This window comes from Mizuhopecten yessoensis, unplaced genomic scaffold (assembly GCF_002113885.1).
Source record: "Mizuhopecten yessoensis strain PY_sf001 unplaced genomic scaffold, ASM211388v2 scaffold9737, whole genome shotgun sequence".
Classification (NCBI taxonomy): Eukaryota; Metazoa; Mollusca; class Bivalvia; order Pectinida; family Pectinidae; genus Mizuhopecten; species Mizuhopecten yessoensis.
Window position 1 is genome coordinate 371,281 of NW_018408197.1, and position 22,733 is coordinate 394,013.

A 22,733-nucleotide genomic window follows, 5' to 3' on the forward strand; every position below is an offset into this window, starting at 1 on the left:
TATTGGTACAAATTATATATAATCCAAATGATGCATTTTTACAGATGATCCAGGTGCTCCAATCCTGGTAGAGTGATCCAAATGATGTATTTTTACAAATGATCTAGGTACTCCAATCCTTATAGAGTAATCCAAAAGATATAAAAGCTACAGCAAGTCCAGGTGCTCCAATCCTGATAGAGTTATCCAAATGATGTATTTTTACAACTGATTCAGGTGCTCCAAATCCTTGTAGAATAATCCAAATGATGTATTTTTACAACTGATTCAGGTGCTCCAATCCTTGTAGAATAATCCAAATGATGTATTTTTACAAATGACTCAGGTGCTATAATCCTAGTAAAGTAATCCAAAAGATATAAAAGCTACAGCAAGTCCAGGTGCTTCAATCCTGATAGAGTTATCCAAATGATGAATTAGTTACAGGTGATCCATGTGTCCAACCCTGGTAGGGTAATCCAAATGATGTTATTGTAACAGAAGATCCAGATGTTCCAATCCTGGTAGAGTTATCCAAATGATGTATTAATTACAGATGATCCAGGTGCTCAAATCCTGGTAGAGTTATTCAAATGAGGAATTAGTTACAGGTGATCCAGGTGGCCAATCCTGGTTGGGTAATCCAAATGATGTAATTGTTACTGTTTATCCAGAAACTCTTAGCTCTAAACCTGAAAGAGTATTCAGAATGATGTTTTAGTTATAGATGATCCAGGTGATCCAATCCTGGCAAAGTAATCCACATGTTTAATAGCTACAGAACACTCAGGTGCTCCATTCCTAGTTGAGTAATCCAAATGATAAATTCCTTTTAGATGATCCAGGTGCTCCAATCCCGGTAAAGTAATCAAAATAATGTACTTTTGTAAATGATCCAGGTGCTATAATCCTGGTTAAGTAATCCAAATGATATAAAAGCTACGGAAAAGCCAAGAGCTTAAATCCTTGTAGAGAAATCCAAATGATGTATTAGTTACAGGTGATCCAGATGTGCTTTAATCCTGGTAATACATATGATCCAGGTACTCTAAACCTGTAGAAGTAATCCTTATGCTGTTTTTGTTAAGGACGATTCAGGTGCTCTAATCCTGGTAGAGTAATCCAAATGGTGTTGGAGTTACAAATGATCCAGGTACTACAATCCTGGGAGGGTAATCCAAATTATGTATTTGTTACAGATGATCCATGTGCTCCAATTCTGGTAGGGTAATCCAAATTATGTATTTGTTACAGATGATTAAGGTGATCCGATCGTGGTAGGGTAATCCAATTGTTGCATTATTTCATATGATTCAGGTGCTCCAATCCTGGTAGGGTAATCCAAATGATGTATTAGTTACAGATGATCCATGTGCTCCATCAAAATGATATATATTTATTAAAGCTCCATATCTGGTTGAGTAATCCTAACGATAGATTTGTTACAAATGATGCAGGTACTTCCATCCTGGAGAAGTAATCCAAATGATGTATTAGTTTCAGATGATCCAGATGATCGAGATTTTATGAATCTTCAATACATTTGAACTATCTGAATATCCTCAGTAACAGGGCATTTCAGGTTAACTCGATACTCGGAGAATTTCTGACTTAGCATCACAAGTTGTCTCTTGATTTCGGCCAATACATTGTACGTTAGATATTTCCTCAACCGTTTTGTTAAACCAGCCACAGAAAGATTGGTTTGAATGGTGTAAGCGTCCTTATAAAAGCTTAGGTAATTTATTGGCGTGCCTCGAATGTGTAAAAGCAACTAAATAAAGATGATTCTGTGACGTCATCGGTAGAAATTCGGACAGCTACGATGCAGAAGGAAGTGACGTCATCATTGTCCCTGATTGATTTTGTTGATGTCTGACGTGGCGTTATCAATGATCGTAGCAGCCTCTACATGTATGTCTTCCACTGAAGAACGCAGCGCGGCATACTCTCCATAGCGTATGAGTTTTGTGTCCATCAGTGTCCTACATATGTCAGAGAGTCCAGTCACGTGTGTTCCAAAAATATCCACTCGACCTAAGTAAACTTCCATTGATGTCTGAAAGGTTTTCCAGTCTTCGGGTAGCCTGGGGTTGATATATAACGATAATTCCCGTATCATTTCGGCGTGTAGCTGTTTTATGTCCCTTTGTGTTTTTGAATCCTGCAATAAGAAATAAAATGTGTTTTGAATCGTGTAGTTAGAAATAATATAGCTTTAAATCCTACGATTTTATTTTAATCGTGTAGTTAGAAATAATTCAGGTCACTTCAAGAATTCACTTAATTCAATCATGCCTAAAAAGAAATACTGGACATGGATTGATTTGCTCATTTTTGATTATCTATGATATGATGTAACAAATGTAGAAAAACCACTTTACTTCAATTGATCATATCGAACAAAAATACGCAATATACAGATGTTTACTATTTCTATCACTGTTCCAATCTCAGAACAAAAAGGTGAAAACGTCTTTAAAAGTAAGCGTCCCTAAAACAACTTACGTAGATTGATAATGTTTCTTGGACATAATATTTTATTTGCGAAATTTTACCAGTTCAAGCTTCACCAATTATTCATGCTTTATCCTCGCTAAACAGAAATTTCCTAAAAATATAGTGTGCGCAAACCATAGCTATTCTACAGTGTTTTGATAACAAGTTCTGATCAAAGCCATTTTTGGCATTGTCATAATCTGTAAAATAGAGAACTGTTTAACGCTTATATTTTGTGGATCTTTCATTTTAGACTCTTTTTTTTATATACCCTGCAAATGCGTTGACATCCTGTAATAATTTATAGCTGTTATCTACTTTTAATGTTTAATTTAAGTCCCGAAAAATATTCTAGGATATACTGCAATAGGTTTAATCCCGCAATTACGGCATAACAGAGTATGTTAGACATATACTCACCTGTGCTGGTGAATCACCTAAGTCTGGTAGCCAGAATATCCAGTCCTCCTTGCATAAAGTATGTTTCCTCCTACATTTTTTACCTAGACATTGTACACCGCCCTCTTTTTCAAGGATAGCGGTACGGTCCCTTGGTTGGTCTCCGTGGTCAATCTGATAACTACAGTGTAGTTTGTATTCGTAGGCTATATTGTCCTGTTTGCACACACTCAGTGTTTTCTTTATAATATCATCAATCCTTTGACGAATCACCCGTGCTACTGTTCCGGGAATAGTGTCATCTATGTGACTAAATAGAGTGATGGTGATGCACGATTGCTCCCAGTGCACAGACACAATCATGTTCGTCGAATCGTCGACAGCAAAGCAACCAAAATTCCGGTAGATACTTTTGGTCTCCTTATCTTCTGAATCTTTTAATATACCTAGTGAGATATATGTGATCTTTTGACACCAGTTGTCTGGACATTGTCTTGGTGTTAATCTAAGAGGGTCATATTCTTGAAGAATACCAGCATATATCTTATCGAATGTTTCGAGTGGTATTAAGTCCCCTTTGACCTGGAAACACAACGCTTTTGTAACTATTCTTGCTTTGGTCCGAATCACATTTGCAATTTCGCGGATATCGGTCAATGTCTCTAACTTGCTTGGAACAATGTAGGCGTTGTTGTCACCTGGCTGTCCATTCTTATGCTCAGAGATGACGTTCTTCACAATCATTCCAAACCGAACAAAATGTTTCAAAATGATATCCAAATGGTTGCGATGTGTTTCGTTGCCACTTTTTTCGAACAGTTCCTGTACGAGACTGTATGTCAACAAACCTTTTTCCTGATATAACTGAAGATCATTTTTTAAAAGAATGTCAGTTTCATTTGGCATGAACTGAACATCAGTGATGATAACACTTAATGCATCTAGAAGCCACTGTGGATTGGTTATCACCGTGTCAAACTCAGTGGTGTAAATCACCGACCTGGTGCAGTCCAAAAACCTGGAAAACAAGTATTCTTCATATATGTATGATATTCCTTTGCGTGTTATAACAATGTGAAATAATAAACACTTTCTGTTCGAAAAAAGGAAATAAACGAAATAGACCTTGAAAGTATTCATTAAATCACTTTGTTTATTTGTTTCGAAGCTCAAATACAAAATTCACTACAAATGGGAAGATTTTATATTTACCTTTGAATTACGTAATTTTACTTGTCGAATGTGTCATTACTTACTCTAGAAATAAGCTAATTGCTGCTTTATCTTCTATAGGTTTTTCACAAACGGCATCCAGTGCAGTCACTTCCTCTAAAGTTAAAACAGGAAAACTAGTCCTGGTATAAAGTATTGCCCTCTCCAACGAAATCCAGTTTGCTGGAATTTCTCTCATCCATTGGTCTTGGAGTTCAGCTGCATCAAGAATGATATGTCGCAATTTTTCAATGGCTGGATCATCCTGTATGGAATTGTCGACCTTAAGGAAGTGCAAGAATGTATACTTTACACGTCCTTTGTCTTTCGATATTTCCGGTAAACGACCAATGGCATCTTCCAGATTTTTTATTCTCTGATCTCTTTCCTTTTGATCCTGAAGAATTCGATAATAAATTTTACTATAGTTAGTTTTAAGTGCTGAAGAAGGAGGTTATTTTTACACGATCTGCACGCCTAAAGAGGTCAAAAAGAGCCTTCTTATAACAATAACTATTACCGCACTCGTATTTTGTAATAAAGAAAATATCTTTTCAGTTATTTATTTTTGAGTTATTCGTGTTTTTTTAAATAATTTTCTTTATTGAAACACAAAACAATATATGCCTATATTAAAGCATTTCATTGGTTTCAGTCTCTCCCGTCCTTAGTACCTCAAATTCGCAAATGCAAAATGTTCATATCTATTCACATGTTACTAAAATAACGCTACATCAAACCGAAACTATTTATATACCATTTATATACTTAACGACGTTTTTGGAAAGTGCTAAAAGCAACGTGTCAAGATTGAAATAAGGTGTTATTTAAAGGAAAACAAGCGATTTCCCCGTATTCAAACTTCTTGATATCATTTCTTATCCTTTGGTTAGATTCCTTCACAATTGGTTTTATATATTTAAAATACAAATACTTCACAAAGGAAAAAGACATACAATTTATATCAGCACATACATGTCAAATTAAAGGCTGTTTTCAGTTATATTGTTCAAACGGACCTAGTGAGAAAAAATCACTTGCAAAGATTTTAAAAAATCTTTTTTTTTACATGTCACAATTAATTCAAGCACTTGCTCCGAATATCATGACGACTGACAGACAAACGTACAACAAAGGGTTGATGAAGAACGGTCGCAATCATAATAGCATAGGTAAATATGCTATATTTTGTGCTATGAGGGTCCTATTTGGTTTGATTTGTTTGTGTTTTACGTTCTATTAACAGCTATGGTCATTTAAGGATGTTCAAAGTTTTAGTGGTGGAAGAAAGCCGGTTTCCCGGAGAAAAACCATCGACCTACGGTCAGTACCTGGCAACTGCTCCACGTATGCCTCGAGCCCGCGACCCAGTGGTGGAGAACTAGTAGTAGTAGATTGTCAGACGCATTCACCACTTGGCCACGGCGGCCCCCACCTGGTATTATTCTCCTCGTTTATTTTCGCAAAAGTTTCCATAAAAATATCTCATATTCGGTGTTCTCCTGTTATTGTTTTTTTTTTTTTATATAATTTTCACGATTTATGCAATTTTGATGCGTAGTATACATGTATGTTACTTACAAATTGTCACACTGCGGTTGCCTTTCGATTTTATCCACGTGCGAGCGATGAGGATATTGTTCGAACGACAAACCCTTAAAATAATGTGTGATAAACTGTTTATTCTCTATATACTACTACCTTATATATTTCTTCATTTTAAAAATCAACCAAACATCATATTTTCCAAACGACTTCTTTGCTCAATGGTCATCGATCGCAAATTCTCGGCCTGTGGCAAACGTAAACAAATAGATTGCGCGGAGGAATACCATGAACCTTAAACCTATGTAGAAAAAAGTATATTTTTAAAACAATCTTATCGTCATTGGCTTTTCCATATGCACATTTACGCTTGAAATAGTATTGTTATTTTTACAATATTTTTTCCTAAATTTGTATTGATATTTTTATGACGGTCTTTTTTTTTACGCGGATCACTTTTGAGGTGGACACAATTTCCGGTTTCGGAAGTCACCTGGCGCGAGTAGACGTTCTAATTTGAGAAAATACGTTCCCAAGTGCTTGGAAATGGGAAAATCCGTTCTCAAGTTCTTCTCAAGTCGTTCTCAACTTCTCATACTGACAACCAATGATAATTGATTTATCATGCTACCGGTAGTTGGTATAAAGTAGAATATAGATGATAACATTGTTTATGTCTAAAACCCTTTGTTACAGGATAAATTGTTATAAGTATAATATCAAATGGTATATGTGTCGAAATACCGATTTCATTTAAGCAAGACCGGATATTATAATGCAATGACAAAGACACTTAAATGTGTTTTTTTTAGTCAGGTCATATCTATCTGACTGAAATACCGAGACAATTTTATAATCTATTTTTCAAACACGCATATTATTGTATATCGTAGATAGACAATTATCAGATATCTAGAAAATGTGTTTTCCCACATTTACCATGAAAATCGCTGCCACTTCTTGTCGATTATACTGCGTACTGGACGGTATATTGCTAGGCATATTAATTACTTAAATTACTTTGTAAATACCAATACTTTTCCAATGTTGTCAGAGTGTTGTCATTGTCAAATAGACAAGCGCATTTACGGATGCATTTGCAAACACGTTGAACTTGACTAGAATGAAACATTTTATTTACCTTATACAAGAGCCTCACTAGATCCATATGTGTCCCAACAATGATTATTGGAGGATGGCTCTGTCGGCGTTTGTTTGTTGTGAAATGGGATGACGCAGTACCCACAATCCGAATCCAATTTCGAATCTTTTCTAAAAAAGCGCATTTTAATATTCTTTTATCTAACTTAATGTGGTGATAATATAAATATATTTATTTCAAAACAAGAGGCCCAGAGGGCCTGTATCGCTCACCTGGATATGCTTAAATTATTGGAATGAAATAAAGATATAGCACTCCATGGTAGGTGTGCCGTAAGAACATATGAAATTTCAGAAAGATCCATCCAGTACTTGAGATATAGCAAGAGCAAACTTCAAAAAGACCCCAACCCCTATGCCCCTAGGATGGTCATACCCACCGTTTATCCAAAATTGAGATCCCTTGTCCCAAGGATGCTCCAGNCCCTTGTCCCAAAGATGCTCCAGACTAAATGAGGATAAAATCCCTTAATCCCGATGGTCGAAGAAGGATTTTAAAAGTTTTACCTCTATTTCTCCTATTGGGCCCCGCTCTTCTGCCCACTGGGAGACCACAGCCACTGCTTATACAAAACTGAGTCCCCTTGGCCTAAGGCTGCTCCAGACTAAATTAGGATAAAATCCCTTAATTCCTATGGTAGAATTTGAAGTAGATTTTAAAGGTTTTACCTTTATTTTCCCTATTGGGCCCGCCTCTCTGCATCCAGGAGGGTTAAAACTTATACACACCGTTTATACGAAATTGGTTCCCCTTCACCCAAGGATGCTTGATACCAAAATTCGACAAAATCCTGTCATTCGTACAGAAGAAGAAGGTATTTGAAGAATTTGCAATGTTTTCCCTATTGGGCCCCTCCCTTCTGCCCCCAGGGGGGGAGGGGGGGCACACTCGCTGTTTACGAAATTGGTTTCCCTTTACCCAAGGATGCTCCACACGAAATATGGACTAAATCCTTCCATTCCTACAGAAGAAGAAGGAGTTTAGAGTATAATTTGCTATGTTTCCCCTATTGGGCTCCGCCCCTCAGGCCCCTGGCGGGTCAGACCCACGTTTTATACAAAACTGTTTCCCCTTCACCCAAAAATGCTTCAGATCAAATATGGACCAAATCCTTTAATTCCTACAGAAGAAGGATTTTAAAGAATTTGCTTTCTTTCCCCTATTGGACCCCGCCCCTCCCCCAGGGGGCCAGACCCACGGTTTATACAAAATTGGTTCCCCTTCACCTAAGAATGCTCCAGATCAAATATGGAACAAATCCTTTCATTCCTACAGAAGAAGAAGGATTTTAAAGAATTTGCTATATATCCCCTATTGGGCCCCGCCCCTCAGCCCCAGGGGGCCAAACCCACCATTTATCCAAAATTGAAATCCCTTGTCCCAAAGATGCTCCAGACTAAATGAGGATAAAATCCCTTAATCCCGATGGTCGAAGAAGGATTTTAAAAGTTTTACCTCTATTTCTCCTATTGGGCCCCGCTCTTCTGCCCACTGGGAGACCACAGCCACTGCTTATACAAAACTGAGTCCCCTTGGCCTAAGGCTGCTCCAGACTAAATTAGGATAAAATCCCTTAATTCCTATGGTAGAATTTGAAGTAGATTTTAAAGGTTTTACCTTTATTTTCCCTATTGGGCCCGCCTCTCTGCATCCAGGAGGGTTAAAACTTATACACACCGTTTATACGAAATTGGTTCCCCTTCACCCAAGGATGCTTGATACCAAAATTCGACAAAATCCTGTCATTCGTACAGAAGAAGAAGGTATTTGAAGAATTTGCAATGTTTTCCCTATTGGGCCCCTCCCTTCTGCCCCCAGGGGGGGAGGGGGGGCACACTCGCTGTTTACGAAATTGGTTTCCCTTTACCCAAGGATGCTCCACACGAAATATGGACTAAATCCTTCCATTCCTACAGAAGAAGAAGGAGTTTAGAGTATAATTTGCTATGTTTCCCCTATTGGGCTCCGCCCCTCAGGCCCCTGGCGGGTCAGACCCACGTTTTATACAAAACTGTTTCCCCTTCACCCAAAAATGCTTCAGATCAAATATGGACCAAATCCTTTAATTCCTACAGAAGAAGAAGGATTTTAAAGAATTTGCTTTCTTTCCCCTATTGGACCCCGCCCCTCCCCCAAAGGGCCAGACCCACGGTTTATACAAAATTGGACCCCCCTTCACCCAAGAATGCTTCAGATCAAATATGGAACAAATCCTTTCATTCCTACAGAAGAAGAAGGATTTTTAAAGAATTTGCTATATATCCCCTATTGGGCCCCGCCCCTCAGCCCCAGGGGGCCAAATCCACCATTTATCCAAAATTGAAATCCCTTGGCCCAAAGATGCTCCAGACTTAATGAGGATAAAATCCCTTAATCCCGATGGTCGAAGAAGGATTTTAAAAGTTTTACCTCTATTTCTCCTATTGGGCCCCGCTCTTCTGCCCACTGGGAGACCACAGCCACTGCTTATACAAAACTGAGTCCCCTTGGCCTAAGGCTGCTCCAGACTAAATTAGGATAAAATCCCTTAATTCCTATGGTAGAATTTAAAGTAGATTTTAAAGGTTTTACCTTTATTTTCCCTATTGGGCCCGCCTCTCTGCCTCCAGGAGTGTTATAACTTATACACACCGTTTATACGAAATTGGTTCCCCTTCACCCAAGGATGCTTCATGCCAAATTTGGACAAAATCCTGTCATTCGTACAGAAGAAGGAGGTATTTGAAGAATTTGCTATGTTTTCCCTATTGGGCCCCTCCCTTCTGCCCCCAGGGGGGGAGGGGGGGCACACTCGCTGTTTACGAAATTAGTTTCCCTTTACCCAAGGATGCTCCACACGAAATATGGACTAAATCCTTCCATTCCTACAGAAGAAGAAGGAGTTTAGAGTATAATTTGCTATGTTTCCCCTATTGGGCTCCGCCCCTCAGGCCCCTGGCGGGTCAGACCCACGTTTTATACAAAACTGGTTCCCCTTTATCCAAAAATGCTTCAGATCAAATATATGGACCAAATCCTTTAATTCCTACAGAAGAAGAAGGATTTTAAAGAATTTGCTTTCTTTCCCCTATTGGACCCCGCCCCTCCCCCAAAGGGCCAGACCCACGGTTTATACAAAATTGGTTCCCCTTCACCTAAGAATGCTCCAGATCAAATATGGAACAAATCCTTTCATTCCTACAGAAGAAGAAGGATTTTTAAAGAATTTGCTATATATCCCCTATTGGGCCCCGCCCCTCAGCCCCAGGGGGCCAAATCCACCATTTATCCAAAATTGAAATCCCTTGGCCCAAAGATGCTCCAGACTTAATGAGGATAAAATCCCTTAATCCCGATGGTCGAAGAAGGATTTTAAAAGTTTTACCTCTATTTCTCCTATTGGGCCCCGCTCTTCTGCCCACTGGGAGACCACAGCCACTGCTTATACAAAACTGAGTCCCCTTGGCCTAAGGCTGCTCCAGACTAAATTAGGATAAAATCCCTTAATTCCTATTATAGAATTTAAAGTAGATTTTAAAGGTTTTACCTTTATTTTCCCTATTGGGCCCGCCTCTCTGCCTCCAGGAAGGTTATAACTTATACACACCGTTTATACGAAATTGGTTCCCCTTCACCCAAGGATGCTTGATACCAAATTTGGACAAAATCCTGTCATTCGTACAGAAGAAGAAGGTATTTGAAGAATTTGCAATGTTTCCCCTATTGGGCCTCTCCCTTCTGCCCCCAGGGGGGGGGGGGGCACACTCGCTGTTTACGAAATTGGTTTCCCTTTACCCAAGGATGCTCCACACGAAATATGGACTAAATCCTTTCATTCCTACAGAAGAAGAAGGAGTTTAGAGTATAATTTGCTATGTTTCCCCTATTGGGCCCCGCCCCTCAGGCCCCTGGCGGGTCAGACCCACGTTTTATACAAAACTGGTTCCCCTTCACCCAAGAATGCTTCAGATCAAATATGGACCAAATCCTGTCATTCCTACAGAAGAAGAAGGATTTTAAAGAATTTGCTATCTTTCCCCTATTGGACCCCGCCCCTCCCCCAGGGGGCCAGACCCACGGTTTATACAAAATTGGTTCCCCTTCACCCATGAATGCTTCAGATCAAATATGGAACAAATACTTTCATTCCTACAAAAGAAGAAGGATTTTAAATAATAATTTCCTGTGTTTCCCCTATTGGGCCCCGCCCCTCAGGCTCCCGGGGGGGGGGGGGGGCAGACCAACCATTTATACAAAATATGTTCCCCTTCCCCCAAGAATGCTTCTGATCAAATATGGAACAAATCCTTTCATTCCTACAAAAGAAGAAGGATTTTAAAGAACTTGCTATAGTGGGCCCGCCCCGCAGCCCCAATGGGGGAACAGACCCACCATTTATACACAATTTGTTCCCCTTCCCCTAGGAATGCTTCTGACAAACTTTGGTCAAAATGTGCTCAGTCGTTCATGACTAGTAGAATTTTTAGGAAAAGTTGACGGACGGACGGACGACGGTCGCTGCGGTATAGCAAGCATAAGCTCATGATCACCATGGTCCTTCGGACCAGGTGGTCTTAAAACGATAAAAAAAAAAGATTACAGCTAAAACATATACGTTTACAGTAAGTATAAAGTCGCTTTTGAAGTAACTTGATATAGATATATAACATAATCATAGCCAGAGCCTAATATCTAAATCTCAATTAACTACAGACATTTTTCACTTATTTCACAAGGGCAAATCAATTCTGGTCACACAATATTTACCCTTTGGAGAACCGTATGACCTCTGTACTAACAAAGCTAGGTTTGAATACTTCCGCGTAAACAATAGAGACCGTTATAATAAATGACATAATTCTATGTTTGAATTGAAATATATAGATAATGTTATGTATATATATAACAACAAATGTGTATCTTCAACGCAGGTTAATGATTTTGAGCCGTTGTTCGGATGACTATATTGCCTGGCGAAATTTTACGCCAAAGACACATAATAGTACTTGACAGATCGTACGAGATTAAACAATCTAGCACGGGGGTATTACGCGGGATATCCTTATTTGAAGTGTGAAAATTAAGTGCGGCCATACTTGGTTCATCGGTTAGCATGATACATCTATGCAGACAATTATTATGCTACGAACATGCTTTGTANGGGGGGGGCTGATAAATTAATGAATAAGAAAAGTTAACGACCGTGAACAAAATCTTTTGTCTGCTTCTTATGAAAAGTTCCTGATCAATTTCCTCCTTATGCTTATTTACCTGATCATAGTTTCATTTTATGAAAATGATATTTGCGTTCCGGTGTATTGATATCACTAAGTGTACTTTACCTGATTCACGGCAATAAAACACATTTTTGTCGAAGCGATTTGTTTGAATTATATAAACTGTTTTCACGATCGTAAGCATTACTTTCTACGTAAACTCTGAGTTGCCCATAAGAAACTAATAGGGGGGTTATATTGCATTTGTCTATTTAAAATTTCTCTGTTTATTCAATGAAAAGAGCCCTGCTCACCAAAACATGGGTCGTCTTTGAACAATGTTTCGCTATTTAATACTCGCCAACTTCAGTACAAACAGTAAAAATAATATTTTCTTACCTTTAAAGGCAATTTCAGCGGCACCGACAAGACCCTCAGCGACTAATTGATGCGTGTTGCCTTCACCCCAGAGGAAAAGGAAATAAATTATTTGTTAGTATTGTAATTAAACATTATAATTACATCAAGAGTACATTTTACATGTAGGTGTGGAATACTATATGATTATCAAACTGACAATGTTATCGTGTTGTTTTTGCAGATGTATGTTTCCCCAGTTTGAATGGCAATGATAAATTATTTGTTTATGTTTGTGATTGTCACCTATTAGAGGAAAATTGTCACTCGCTGAATATATTATGAAGATTTCATTTCAATGGGGAAAAAATGGGGTTTTTGTTATGTTTTCTGTTGTAAATTTTTAAGCTTTGGTGGCTGATTGTTGACATCCCAATCTGTTTGTCTCGTTATAACGTTAACGAGATAGTTTCTCTTTATAATTATCTCGCTATAACGACAAAATGTTTCATTATCACGACGTAGTAGACGAAATTGTAATGTTAAAATGTCTAGCTATATTCCATAAATGTATGTGTATCCCATGTTTGTATCAGTATCAGATGCTGTCCTTCCTTAATGATAGTATTTTACTGAATCTCAATATTTATGAAACTAACTTCTCATTATGATAAATATAAATGTGGTATTTTACATAATGGATATTGTACATATTGATTTCCGCGTTTATATGTTAATCTTAGTCAGATTTGTCTGGGCTTCATAGACAAAAATACTTAATCACCAAAGCCGAATGGTGCATTACAGAATATTCTCTCTTTTCAGGTTCAATATAGAATGTGATACTTGTTTATTAGTAATTTTCGCCTACACCTGACAAACGCAGATGGAAATATGTATGAAGTATCTGTTAAAAAGCACACAACATACAAGACGGATGCATTAAAGGATAACTGTCCGCATGACCGATATTTTGATTGGCAATAATTTTGTTTGGTTGAGAAATCGGTACTTCAATGTACATTCAAATATTGGAAAGACTATAAGATTCTTATTCGCTTTCACATTTCAACTATATTGATGTTTTTGGAATGAATTATAAAAATTGAGAGTTTTCTAACTCGGAGATTCGGATCTTAGATAAAATGTACCCTGAATGATTTGCTACATATCGCTACGAAAATACTTCATATTATACAATAAACGGCCTTTGTTCCGTGATTTGAGATTTTGTTCTGATATATAACAGACACAAACGTTAAGGTAATTTTGTCAACATTTTTACTGAAAAAATTCCATATTTTGGGACCATAGCAGTACCACAGTATATAACTTTGCAATGGAAATAATCTGGAACAGAAACTGGTCACGAAATTCAAGTATTTTGATGAACAACATAAAGTGCTTTTTAATTTCCCTCAATTCCGTTTATTCGACATATTTCTCATTAGTTTTGATATGATGATGATAATGATGATGTCGTGCTCATGTTATTTGGTGATAATGATGATATCATTATTTTGTGGTATAAATGACGATGATAATGACGATGATGTCATTCTCATACTGTTATTTTGATATGATGATGATAATTATGATGTCATTCTCATGTTATTTGGTGATAATGACGATATCATTATGTTGTGGTGTTGATGACGATGAAAATGATGATGGATGGATGATGATGATGATGACGACGATGATGACGACAATTTTGGTTATGGTGACAAGAATGATGATGATGATTGAGTGCCATGATGATGATGATGTCATTCTCATGTTGTTTTGATAATTATGACAAAGATGATGATGATGATGATGATGATGATGATGATGTTAAATTTTTACATGTTGTTTTGATGATGATAATGAGGATGTTGACAATGGTGAAAATGATGAGTGTTATACTGAAACATGAGTAGTTATAATTGTTTGTGTGAGAGAGTGTTTTGTATATGTCATGTTAATGCATTGCAAATGTCAAAAAAGGTTTGATAAATAAAATCAATCATGACAAAAATATATATATATTTCTCATAAGTGCGTACATAATAGATAAATAATGTGGTAGTCATGCAGTTACTACTATAATCTGTATTTTGCAGCTTATTTCCCTTTCAAGAGGCTTGTCATTTATGTCCGAGGACAAAAGTATGGAAGTGGACAAGCCTTGTATATATAACAATAATGCAGGCTAAGGAATTTGTCAACTTTTCGGCCCATTCTTCAAGACAGAAACATGAACACTTACATATCACAAAATATAACAAAGATTAACAGTCACTATAAAAAAATACGACTTACATGAACAACTAGAATTATGTCAGTGTGACATTAAAGCCGCTCACCACTTTAAATTTAATTGCTTCAGTAACACGTTGAGCATCAATATCTACTATAATACCTCAAATATGTGTTCTGTATTCTGCTAATTGAAAATCAGGTCATGTGATGATGTTGCCTTTGGAATTTCCGAAATCAATCACCTCTTAAATGATGCTTTAAAAAACATTTCTCCCTCTCCTCTTTTTTCACCCTCTTGTGTGACGCATTGTTGTAATTTTCATTAATTAGCATCCTCAAATGATGTGACATGAGCGTTTACGTGCAGAATGGCAATCAGTGAATGGGTAATAAAAAATACCTGGTAGGTGTATTTTGTGCTTGTGAAATGAGTAGTGGGTAAACATGCATGGAGAAAAGAGACATTGTACTCATTTTATTTTTATATATATCTTATTCATATTTTAATATATATAGTGACTTTATCTACTGTCATTGAATATACAATTCATCACAAAATCTCACAAATGTTCTTGGAATACATTTAAATTTTATTTATCGATGCGACTGTACCAACGTAAGCGTTAATTCCCTTACACCGGATTGGATAATATTTTGACACAGCGCGAATTCTTGTCAAACAGCAGCGGCAGTTGTGTCATGTTCTTAAATTGTTTCATTTTCATAAATAAATACACCAGGAATAGCATGCTGTGTTACAGAAATGTTTGATAAGCATACACAGGTCACATATCGTCTTGTCTCAGAGCCACGTCAATGGTAGCAACGATAGTTTATTACCGTTATCAACCTAAGCACGATATGTCATATTACGTTCCCGTTTGAAACATCAAAATAGAGGTTATACTTCATCACTCATACGGTTTATAAGTATATATATTTACTTCTTCCTTGTACTAACAAAATATAAAAGCTAGACCATACAGACAGCGACAACGCTTGACAGTCTTCTCGAATCAGAGTCAAGAAAACACTTGAATCTTTACGCATGGAAATTCGAAACGTCCTCAGACCTCAATCCGAGTTGCTTAAACGCTCAAACCCAGTGCACGAATGCAACATTCCTATTTGTATTTAGTTTTCTCCACCCCAACACTCTTAGAATGCACCGGAGATAAACATTTTGTTTTCAGCAATTATTTAAAGTATGTATTAATATTTGGAGAAGAGTATCAGAAGACACAGATGAGTGTCAGAGATTCTACTTTCTATTTACGATAACGAAATTATATAGCGGAAGCATGCAAGACTGAATTATGCGCACGCACCTCGAACGGAAGTGGGTCCGTCATTTCGTTCTCTGGACAGAATTAACACAGCAATCACTTTAATATATGCTGCTGAAGTCGCATATCCCCTCTGTTAGCTTGTAGTAGGGTTTTTCCAGATAACACGTATCGTATACGCATACGCATATGGTGGCGCGCTGTCCTTTAGCGATCCAAACCCAGCCGATCAAAACCGGTAGTGTGCGAAAATTAGTTCCGGAAACAGAAACACAATGTTAAAGCTTCTTATTTATATCAAACTTATGTTATCTTTGCACAAACAGTGAGGTAAGACTGTGCTATGTTTCCACACCGACTGGTGTCATGTGTAACGCACCAAGGTTTTGGGGCGTTGCGTTCCGTCTAATTCACCGACCTGCGAGAATCCTTAAAATTATACCGGCCGCTACCGGAAATAATCAAGGGGGCTTCTGGGATAGAGCACTTTTGTTCCCGACTTCAGCCAGGTAAGCAGCACTTTTTCAGCTGTCTAAATCCAATGATTTAATTACTCTATATCGCCCATCCTTCCAGAATCCGGGGTTGTAAACATTTACTGAACATTTATTGTTAGATCCTCGGTAGTATTTTTGTACTATGGCGTTAGTTTAATAGGGAAATAGCGAGGTGAACTTAGAGATATTTTTGCGGGAGACATGCCGGTTGTCATACCGTTTGAAGGAGAGATGTTTTGCATTCTCCGCCCTTTATGTTCTGGGCAGGCCGTGGTTGTGTCTATGAGCGGTAGGCTCCTCTAGCCCACATGAAGGCGTGTGGCGGAGCGTAGAAGGGTTAACGGAAAAGCTATTGAGCGGAAGTGATAGCCGCATGTCCTCGTGCACGTGTTTGAGTTATCTCGAGGAGGGCTTTAGGATTAGTGATAAGGTAGCTTGCTCGAATATAGAGCGTGTACGAGTTATAGACAGGGTCATGTTGTACTGAATATTTCACTAAATTGTAGTGAAACTTAGAAACCCACCTGCCGCCAGGTGTCTTGTTATACTGTAAAGTTTGAATGTACAATAAACGTGCGAAATCTATATCTGCCTAAGTTGTTTGTGTCACCGATCTCTGCTTCCTAAATACTATTTCATACTTTATTTACAATCCATGGAACCTGCAAGCGAAAGCGGCAGTCGAACCCGAGTGTGTAGGTAACGTTTCGTTACACATGGTCAAGCTATGCCTAAATGACGGTAAATTGTATAAGGTGAGCACAATTATATCTTCGGGCGAAATGGCTTACATCTATCAACGTAACTGGTAAAAGCGAAGTCATGCTCTCGTGTTTTGTTTGTGCATGTCTTGATACAGGAGCGGTATGCTCAATACCTGTTTGACCTTTGGTTCACATTGTCTGACATCATTTTGTGATCTTATATATATCCAAAAAACTGTATACTTACGCTCCTTTGCAACACTCACACATCACACAGCTTATACAAGTCCCTGCAGGTGGGGCGTAAGAATTGTACCTGCTGCCCCCATTGCATGATCGTAAGAGGCGACTAAATTTGGGATCTATCGCAGCCTCCAAAAATACACACGCATACACTACACGCACGTATCTTGCACACAGGGGAGGCCGTCCTTAAATGACCATAGTTGTTGATAGGACGTTAAACAATACTAAACCAAACCAAACCAACTTATATAATGACGTTTGTTTGCCAGGATGGAAACGCTCATGGGGTTTCATTTCATTTCAATTTCATTTCAACAGATTTTATTGACTTTATATATGTCAATTGGATTGGACATTAGGCTAGGCCTATTTAAGTCCTTTCCAAACTTATTTACAAACACTACATATACTCTGTCATAACAATCCAATTAAACAGTGCAGAGGAGATAACTCCAGTTTAGCTTGTGAAATGAACATTTTCAACTTTTATTTAATCATTTTCTGTTTATATTTTAGATATTAACACTTAAAAAAATCATGTATATTTATTGACAACCCATCCTGCATAAAATCCAAGGGATACATGCCCAAAAGTCCCTGTGTATTAACACATTCGCCATCCACCCACTGGATATATAGGATAAGTTACCAAGAAATAAACATTTTGTAAAATTTCAGAATGGATTCATATAGGAAATTGTAGCTATTATTATATATTATTGGAGTTGATTCTCATAAATTTTTTTATTTAACAGGTTATAGAATAGTACACTCATAAATTCCATCCAGCCCAGCCGAATACCAGAGATGTTGTGAAGATAAATATACACCAGTATCAATACTTATTAGCAGAGTGATCATGACACTATAAATAATAGCATCACTTTCAGTGTAAAGTTTTGATGTGAGTGAGATAACATATTAAGCCTATTAGTTTGACAAATGTAGTCAGATATACTTTGAAATATGGATATGTTACTATCAGCGCTGCATATTAAGCATCCATTTATTAGAGTTTTTAGAATAAAATGATCATGATTTCCAGTTATACCAAATTGAGAAATTTGTATTACTAATTACAAATTATGATATTGAATTTTCTTGGCCCATAATATTTAAATGTGCTAGCAATTTCTTCAGTGTTGTTCATATTATCAGACTTGATGAAATTTTTAAATCGCAGATAGAAGGTTAAATTCTCTACACATTGAGGGAAAATAACTATTGAAATAATTCTCAGTTCTACAGAAAGGGGAATTGAAAATACGGCTATTTCTAAGTGGGTATCTTACATTTATACTGCTGTAAAGGTATGGTTCAATGATGTCTCTTAGGTACTTAGGCGATTCATTTTTTCGCCTACAACAAAGAGATTCAAGTCCAGTTTCTGCATAAAGCTTACAATGAGAGGTCCCTCTACGCAATCCTGTAATAATTCTTAATGCCTCTAGCTGGATTGACTCTAGAATATTTTTATTTTGGTTACTACAGTTATCCCATACTACATCCCCATATTCAAGTATTGGTCTAATAAAAGAGGTATATATTGTTGTAAGACTTTTTCTATCCAATTTGTGTTTTAACATTCTCAATATATTCATTCTTTTATAAGCTATCTCATAAATATTGTCAATATGATATGTCCATTTTCCATTACTACTAAAAGTTAAACCAAGATGCTTATGAGTTTGTTTATTAATTACAGTTTCATTACCAAATAAGATATCTGGATGATTTTGTTCCCTTTTCCTTGAGAAGATTACAGATTCAGTTTTTAGTGAATAAAAGTTGATATCCCACTTTTTTGCCCATGCATTAATACAACCTAGATCATTTTTTAATTTCACTGCAATTTCATTTTGATTGTTGTCGATTACTTCGTAGAGAGAAGTATCATCTGCAAAAAGTTTTATTTTACTTGTTACACATTCTGTTATATCATTAATATAGATTAAGAAAATAAATGGACCAAGGACCGAGCCTTGGGGTACACCGATTTTGACATGCTTAAAAATTGAATAAAAACCCTCTGTTGATACTCTCTGCTTTCTATCAGAAAGATAATTACTACACCATTGCAATATTTTCCCTTTTATGTCATACGATTCCAATTTAAAAAGTAAACTCTCATGCCAAACTCTATCAAACGCCTTACTTACATCACAAAATACAAATCTGATTTCATTATTTTGATCCAAGTTATTTACAATAGTGTCATATATAGATTATAACTGGTTTACAGTCGAGTCTCTTGATAAGAAGCCTGATTGATGTTTCGTTATGATATCACATTCTTTCATATAATTAAACATATATTTAAAAATAACTTTTTCAACAATTTTGCTAAAACATGATGTAATAGATATTGGCCTATAGTTAGAGACATCATTTCGAGCACCCTTACCTTTGTATATTGCATTAATATTAGCTGTTTTCCAAGATAGAGGTATAATACCAGATTCAATAGTCTTATTACAAAGTAAAGTTAGAGGACATATTAGAGAAGGTGCTAAATTCTTTATTATCTTGGGTATCATGACATCTGGGCCAGGAGTTTTTTTTATCATTGAGTAAACACAGTTGGTCTTTAATACCCTCTTCGGATATAATAATATTGTCTAGAAGGAAGGGAAAAGTATTAAAGCTCAGAGGGTTTAAGGTAAAGCGCACCACTGTATGAGTTGTCGCCGGATTGCGCGGAAGAAGAGTTCTAATATTGTTGCGTTAATTCACCGACAGCTGCCGCTAAAACGTATGGCTGCACAGTACAGTTAAGGATTTTTCCATTACGGATTAAAAACGCCATGAAAACATTGTCTCTTGTCAATTTCTCAACATGGATTGTTCATAGGGAGTATGAAGCTATATAATCATGAGGAGTTTTGTGACAAGGTTAGAACAAAACTTACTTCACTAAATTGTCCCTTTAACACGTTGGTATCGAACTTATGTTGAACATGTTATATATTCATTGAAAGTATTTAGAGTTATAGGCACCCTATATAGGCATATAAGGTGTGATATATCACGTTTTGTCTTCCAATATTAAAAACTGTTACATCGACGTAATTTGTATTTTCGTGTTCATTTCCGCTCTTCCATACACGACATCTCCCAACACACGGCGGTGGTCCGGGTACAATGCGATCACATAGATACACGGAAATTACGTGTACTTTTGATACGGGTGGTGCAATTTGTACATCTGTAATATCTCCATACACATACTATAACAGTGACTTGTAAGCGGACTTAAATTTGAACATATAAAAAAAATTCACCAGGAAAGTATGATATCTGCCATATACGTTGCGTATACGTATACGTGTTATCTGGAAAAACCCTAATATGAGGCTTATTAGAGTAAATAATTCATCTTGAATACGTGAATTAATAGAAATAATCCAAATAAAGGTAATGAGAAAATCTATAACTGTTGTCGTTCATGCAAACACGACTTAAACATGACTGTGAGAGACGGAGTGTCTCTACACGTCAAAATGGCGGATGGAGTCATTCCCACTGGAACCAGGTAGTAAACTGAGTTCAAAGATAGAAAATGTGGGTTATGTGACAGTAACTAGATAGTATGATGGTTGTACGTATGAAATATTATCAGGGTTTAAGTTAATGAATCAAAAATTTTTTGAAATATGTTCCGCAATGTCAGTACCATGATTAAGTAAATAATAATTAATTGAAAAAAGTAAAAATGATATGGAGACTGATGCATTTAATTGCTTTAATAGGAGTTACGAGTAGCGGGTGGTAAAGGTAATCTCTTCAGCCCCCGCCCCCTACATAAGTCGCCTCAAGAAGTCCAGAATTTGGTAAAGTGCGGACTGCCCTGATCATTTGACATATTCCTTTTTTTCGACAAGATCCCTAGTGGCTATAACGAGATGTAAGTCGTTATACTATCAAATAATATTTCAGCTAGATAATCTTAACATTCTAATTCATATTGTACCTCGCTGGTATCAGTTACCATATACATGTATAAGTCACAATATATTTTATTTCTTTAATTATGATAGTTAAAAGCAGGGGTTTTGTTGAACTCTTATCCTTAAGTGTAATAAGAATTGAACTATTTTTCAAAATAAAGTAAGAGTTCACTTGAAAATAATCTTGATGTTACTCAATGTACTATCCTAAAGAACTGTTTTCACAAAGGAGTAATTCTTTTATCAGATTGTATCTGACTATATCCATGATATCTTACCTTTTCGGATAAGATCTGCTGTTCTGCTTACTTCTTGGATAGGAGTTCTGCCTTCTTTATTGAGAATCGTTTGTGACAGTCCTGCTTTAACCAGATACTCCCATGATGTATCTAGTGATTGACATTTATGCAATGCTGTACGTCCATCATCATCTGTAGCGTGGATATTAACTGATGGCAAGCTTAAGATACGTTTCACAAGGGCATGGTGTCCACCACCTGAAGCGTACATCAGACATGTACGCCCTTTCGTATAAGCACGGTTGGGATCGAATCCTATAGATATCAAAGCATCGAATACATTCAGACTTCCGCGGACGCATACACTTGGTAGTGGATTTAATCTTTTTGTCGCCCTGATTTGCTTTGTATATTTCTCTAGAATATACATACTTAGAACATCATTATTGTTAAATATTATTTTCGCGTAGTTCACAAAATCGTTAACCAACGTCGTTGTAATATCCATACCATTCTCGATAAGTAATTTAAATATGTCAATGCTTCCTTTCTTACAGCAATGACACAAAGCGTCCGAACCTAGAATATCCCTATCTAAAAGCATTTTGGGATAGGTCTCAACCAAATGTCGTACTATGCTGAAATTATTATATGACACTGCAATCATCAGACACGTATGTCCTGCATTTGTTGTCGTTGCCGTGTCCATTCCGTTCTGAACAAGATATTGAAAAATCTCAATGGATCCCTTTACACAACAGTGTAACAATGCATTACAACCAATTTTATCTTTCGTATCACACTGTCCGGGATAGGTCTCCGTTATAAATCGTACCATGCTGAAACTATTACTACACACTGCAATCATCAGACATGTTTGTCCTTCATTTGTTGTCGTTGCCGTGTCCATTCCGTTCTGAACAAGATATTGAAACGTCTCAATGGATCCCTTTCCACAACAGTATAATAATGCATTCAAACCATTATTATCTTTCTTATCACGCTGTCCGGGAAAGGTCTCCGTTATATATCGTACCATGCTGAAACTATTACTAAACACTGCAATCATCAGACATGTTTGTCCTTCATTTGTTGTCGTTGCCGTGTCCATTCCGTTCTGAACAAGATATTGAAACGTCTCAATGGATCCCTTTCCACAACAGTATAATAATGCATTCAAACCATTATTATCTTTCTCGTCAAGCTGTCCGGGATAGTTCTC

The 22,733-nt window shown here is 37.0% G+C and overlaps 1 protein-coding gene across 1 annotated transcript; it reads right to left on the reverse strand.

Annotated features, from left to right (window-relative positions):
- Window positions 1–989: 989 nt before the first annotated feature.
- LOC110458746 lies at window positions 990–21,626 on the reverse strand. The gene is made up of 6 exons (XM_021510633.1): window positions 21,551–21,626; window positions 12,391–12,450; window positions 6,776–6,906; window positions 4,134–4,486; window positions 2,899–3,895; window positions 990–2,143 (listed from the first exon to the last, which is right to left on the reverse strand). Exons 3-6 carry the CDS (start codon window positions 6,800–6,802, stop codon window positions 1,826–1,828), a joined length of 1,695 nt encoding a protein of 564 aa, XP_021366308.1. The 5' UTR covers window positions 6,803–6,906; window positions 12,391–12,450; window positions 21,551–21,626; the 3' UTR covers window positions 990–1,825.
- Between the last annotated feature and the right edge of the window lie 1,107 nt (window positions 21,627–22,733).

What these genes read in the sequence shown, in the direction of transcription:
- LOC110458746 (XM_021510633.1), bottom strand. Translation starts at nt 6,802, where the DNA reads ATGGATCTAGTGAGGCTCTTGTATAAG. An exon ending in TAGTGAGGCTCTTGTATAAG is followed by an intron (nt 4,487 to 6,775) that starts GTAAATAAAATG and finishes CGAATTCTTCAG; the next exon opens with GATCAAAAGGAAAGAGATCA. An exon ending in TAGGTGATTCACCAGCACAG is followed by an intron (nt 2,144 to 2,898) that starts GTGAGTATATGT and finishes TTCTTATTGCAG; the next exon opens with GATTCAAAAACACAAAGGGA.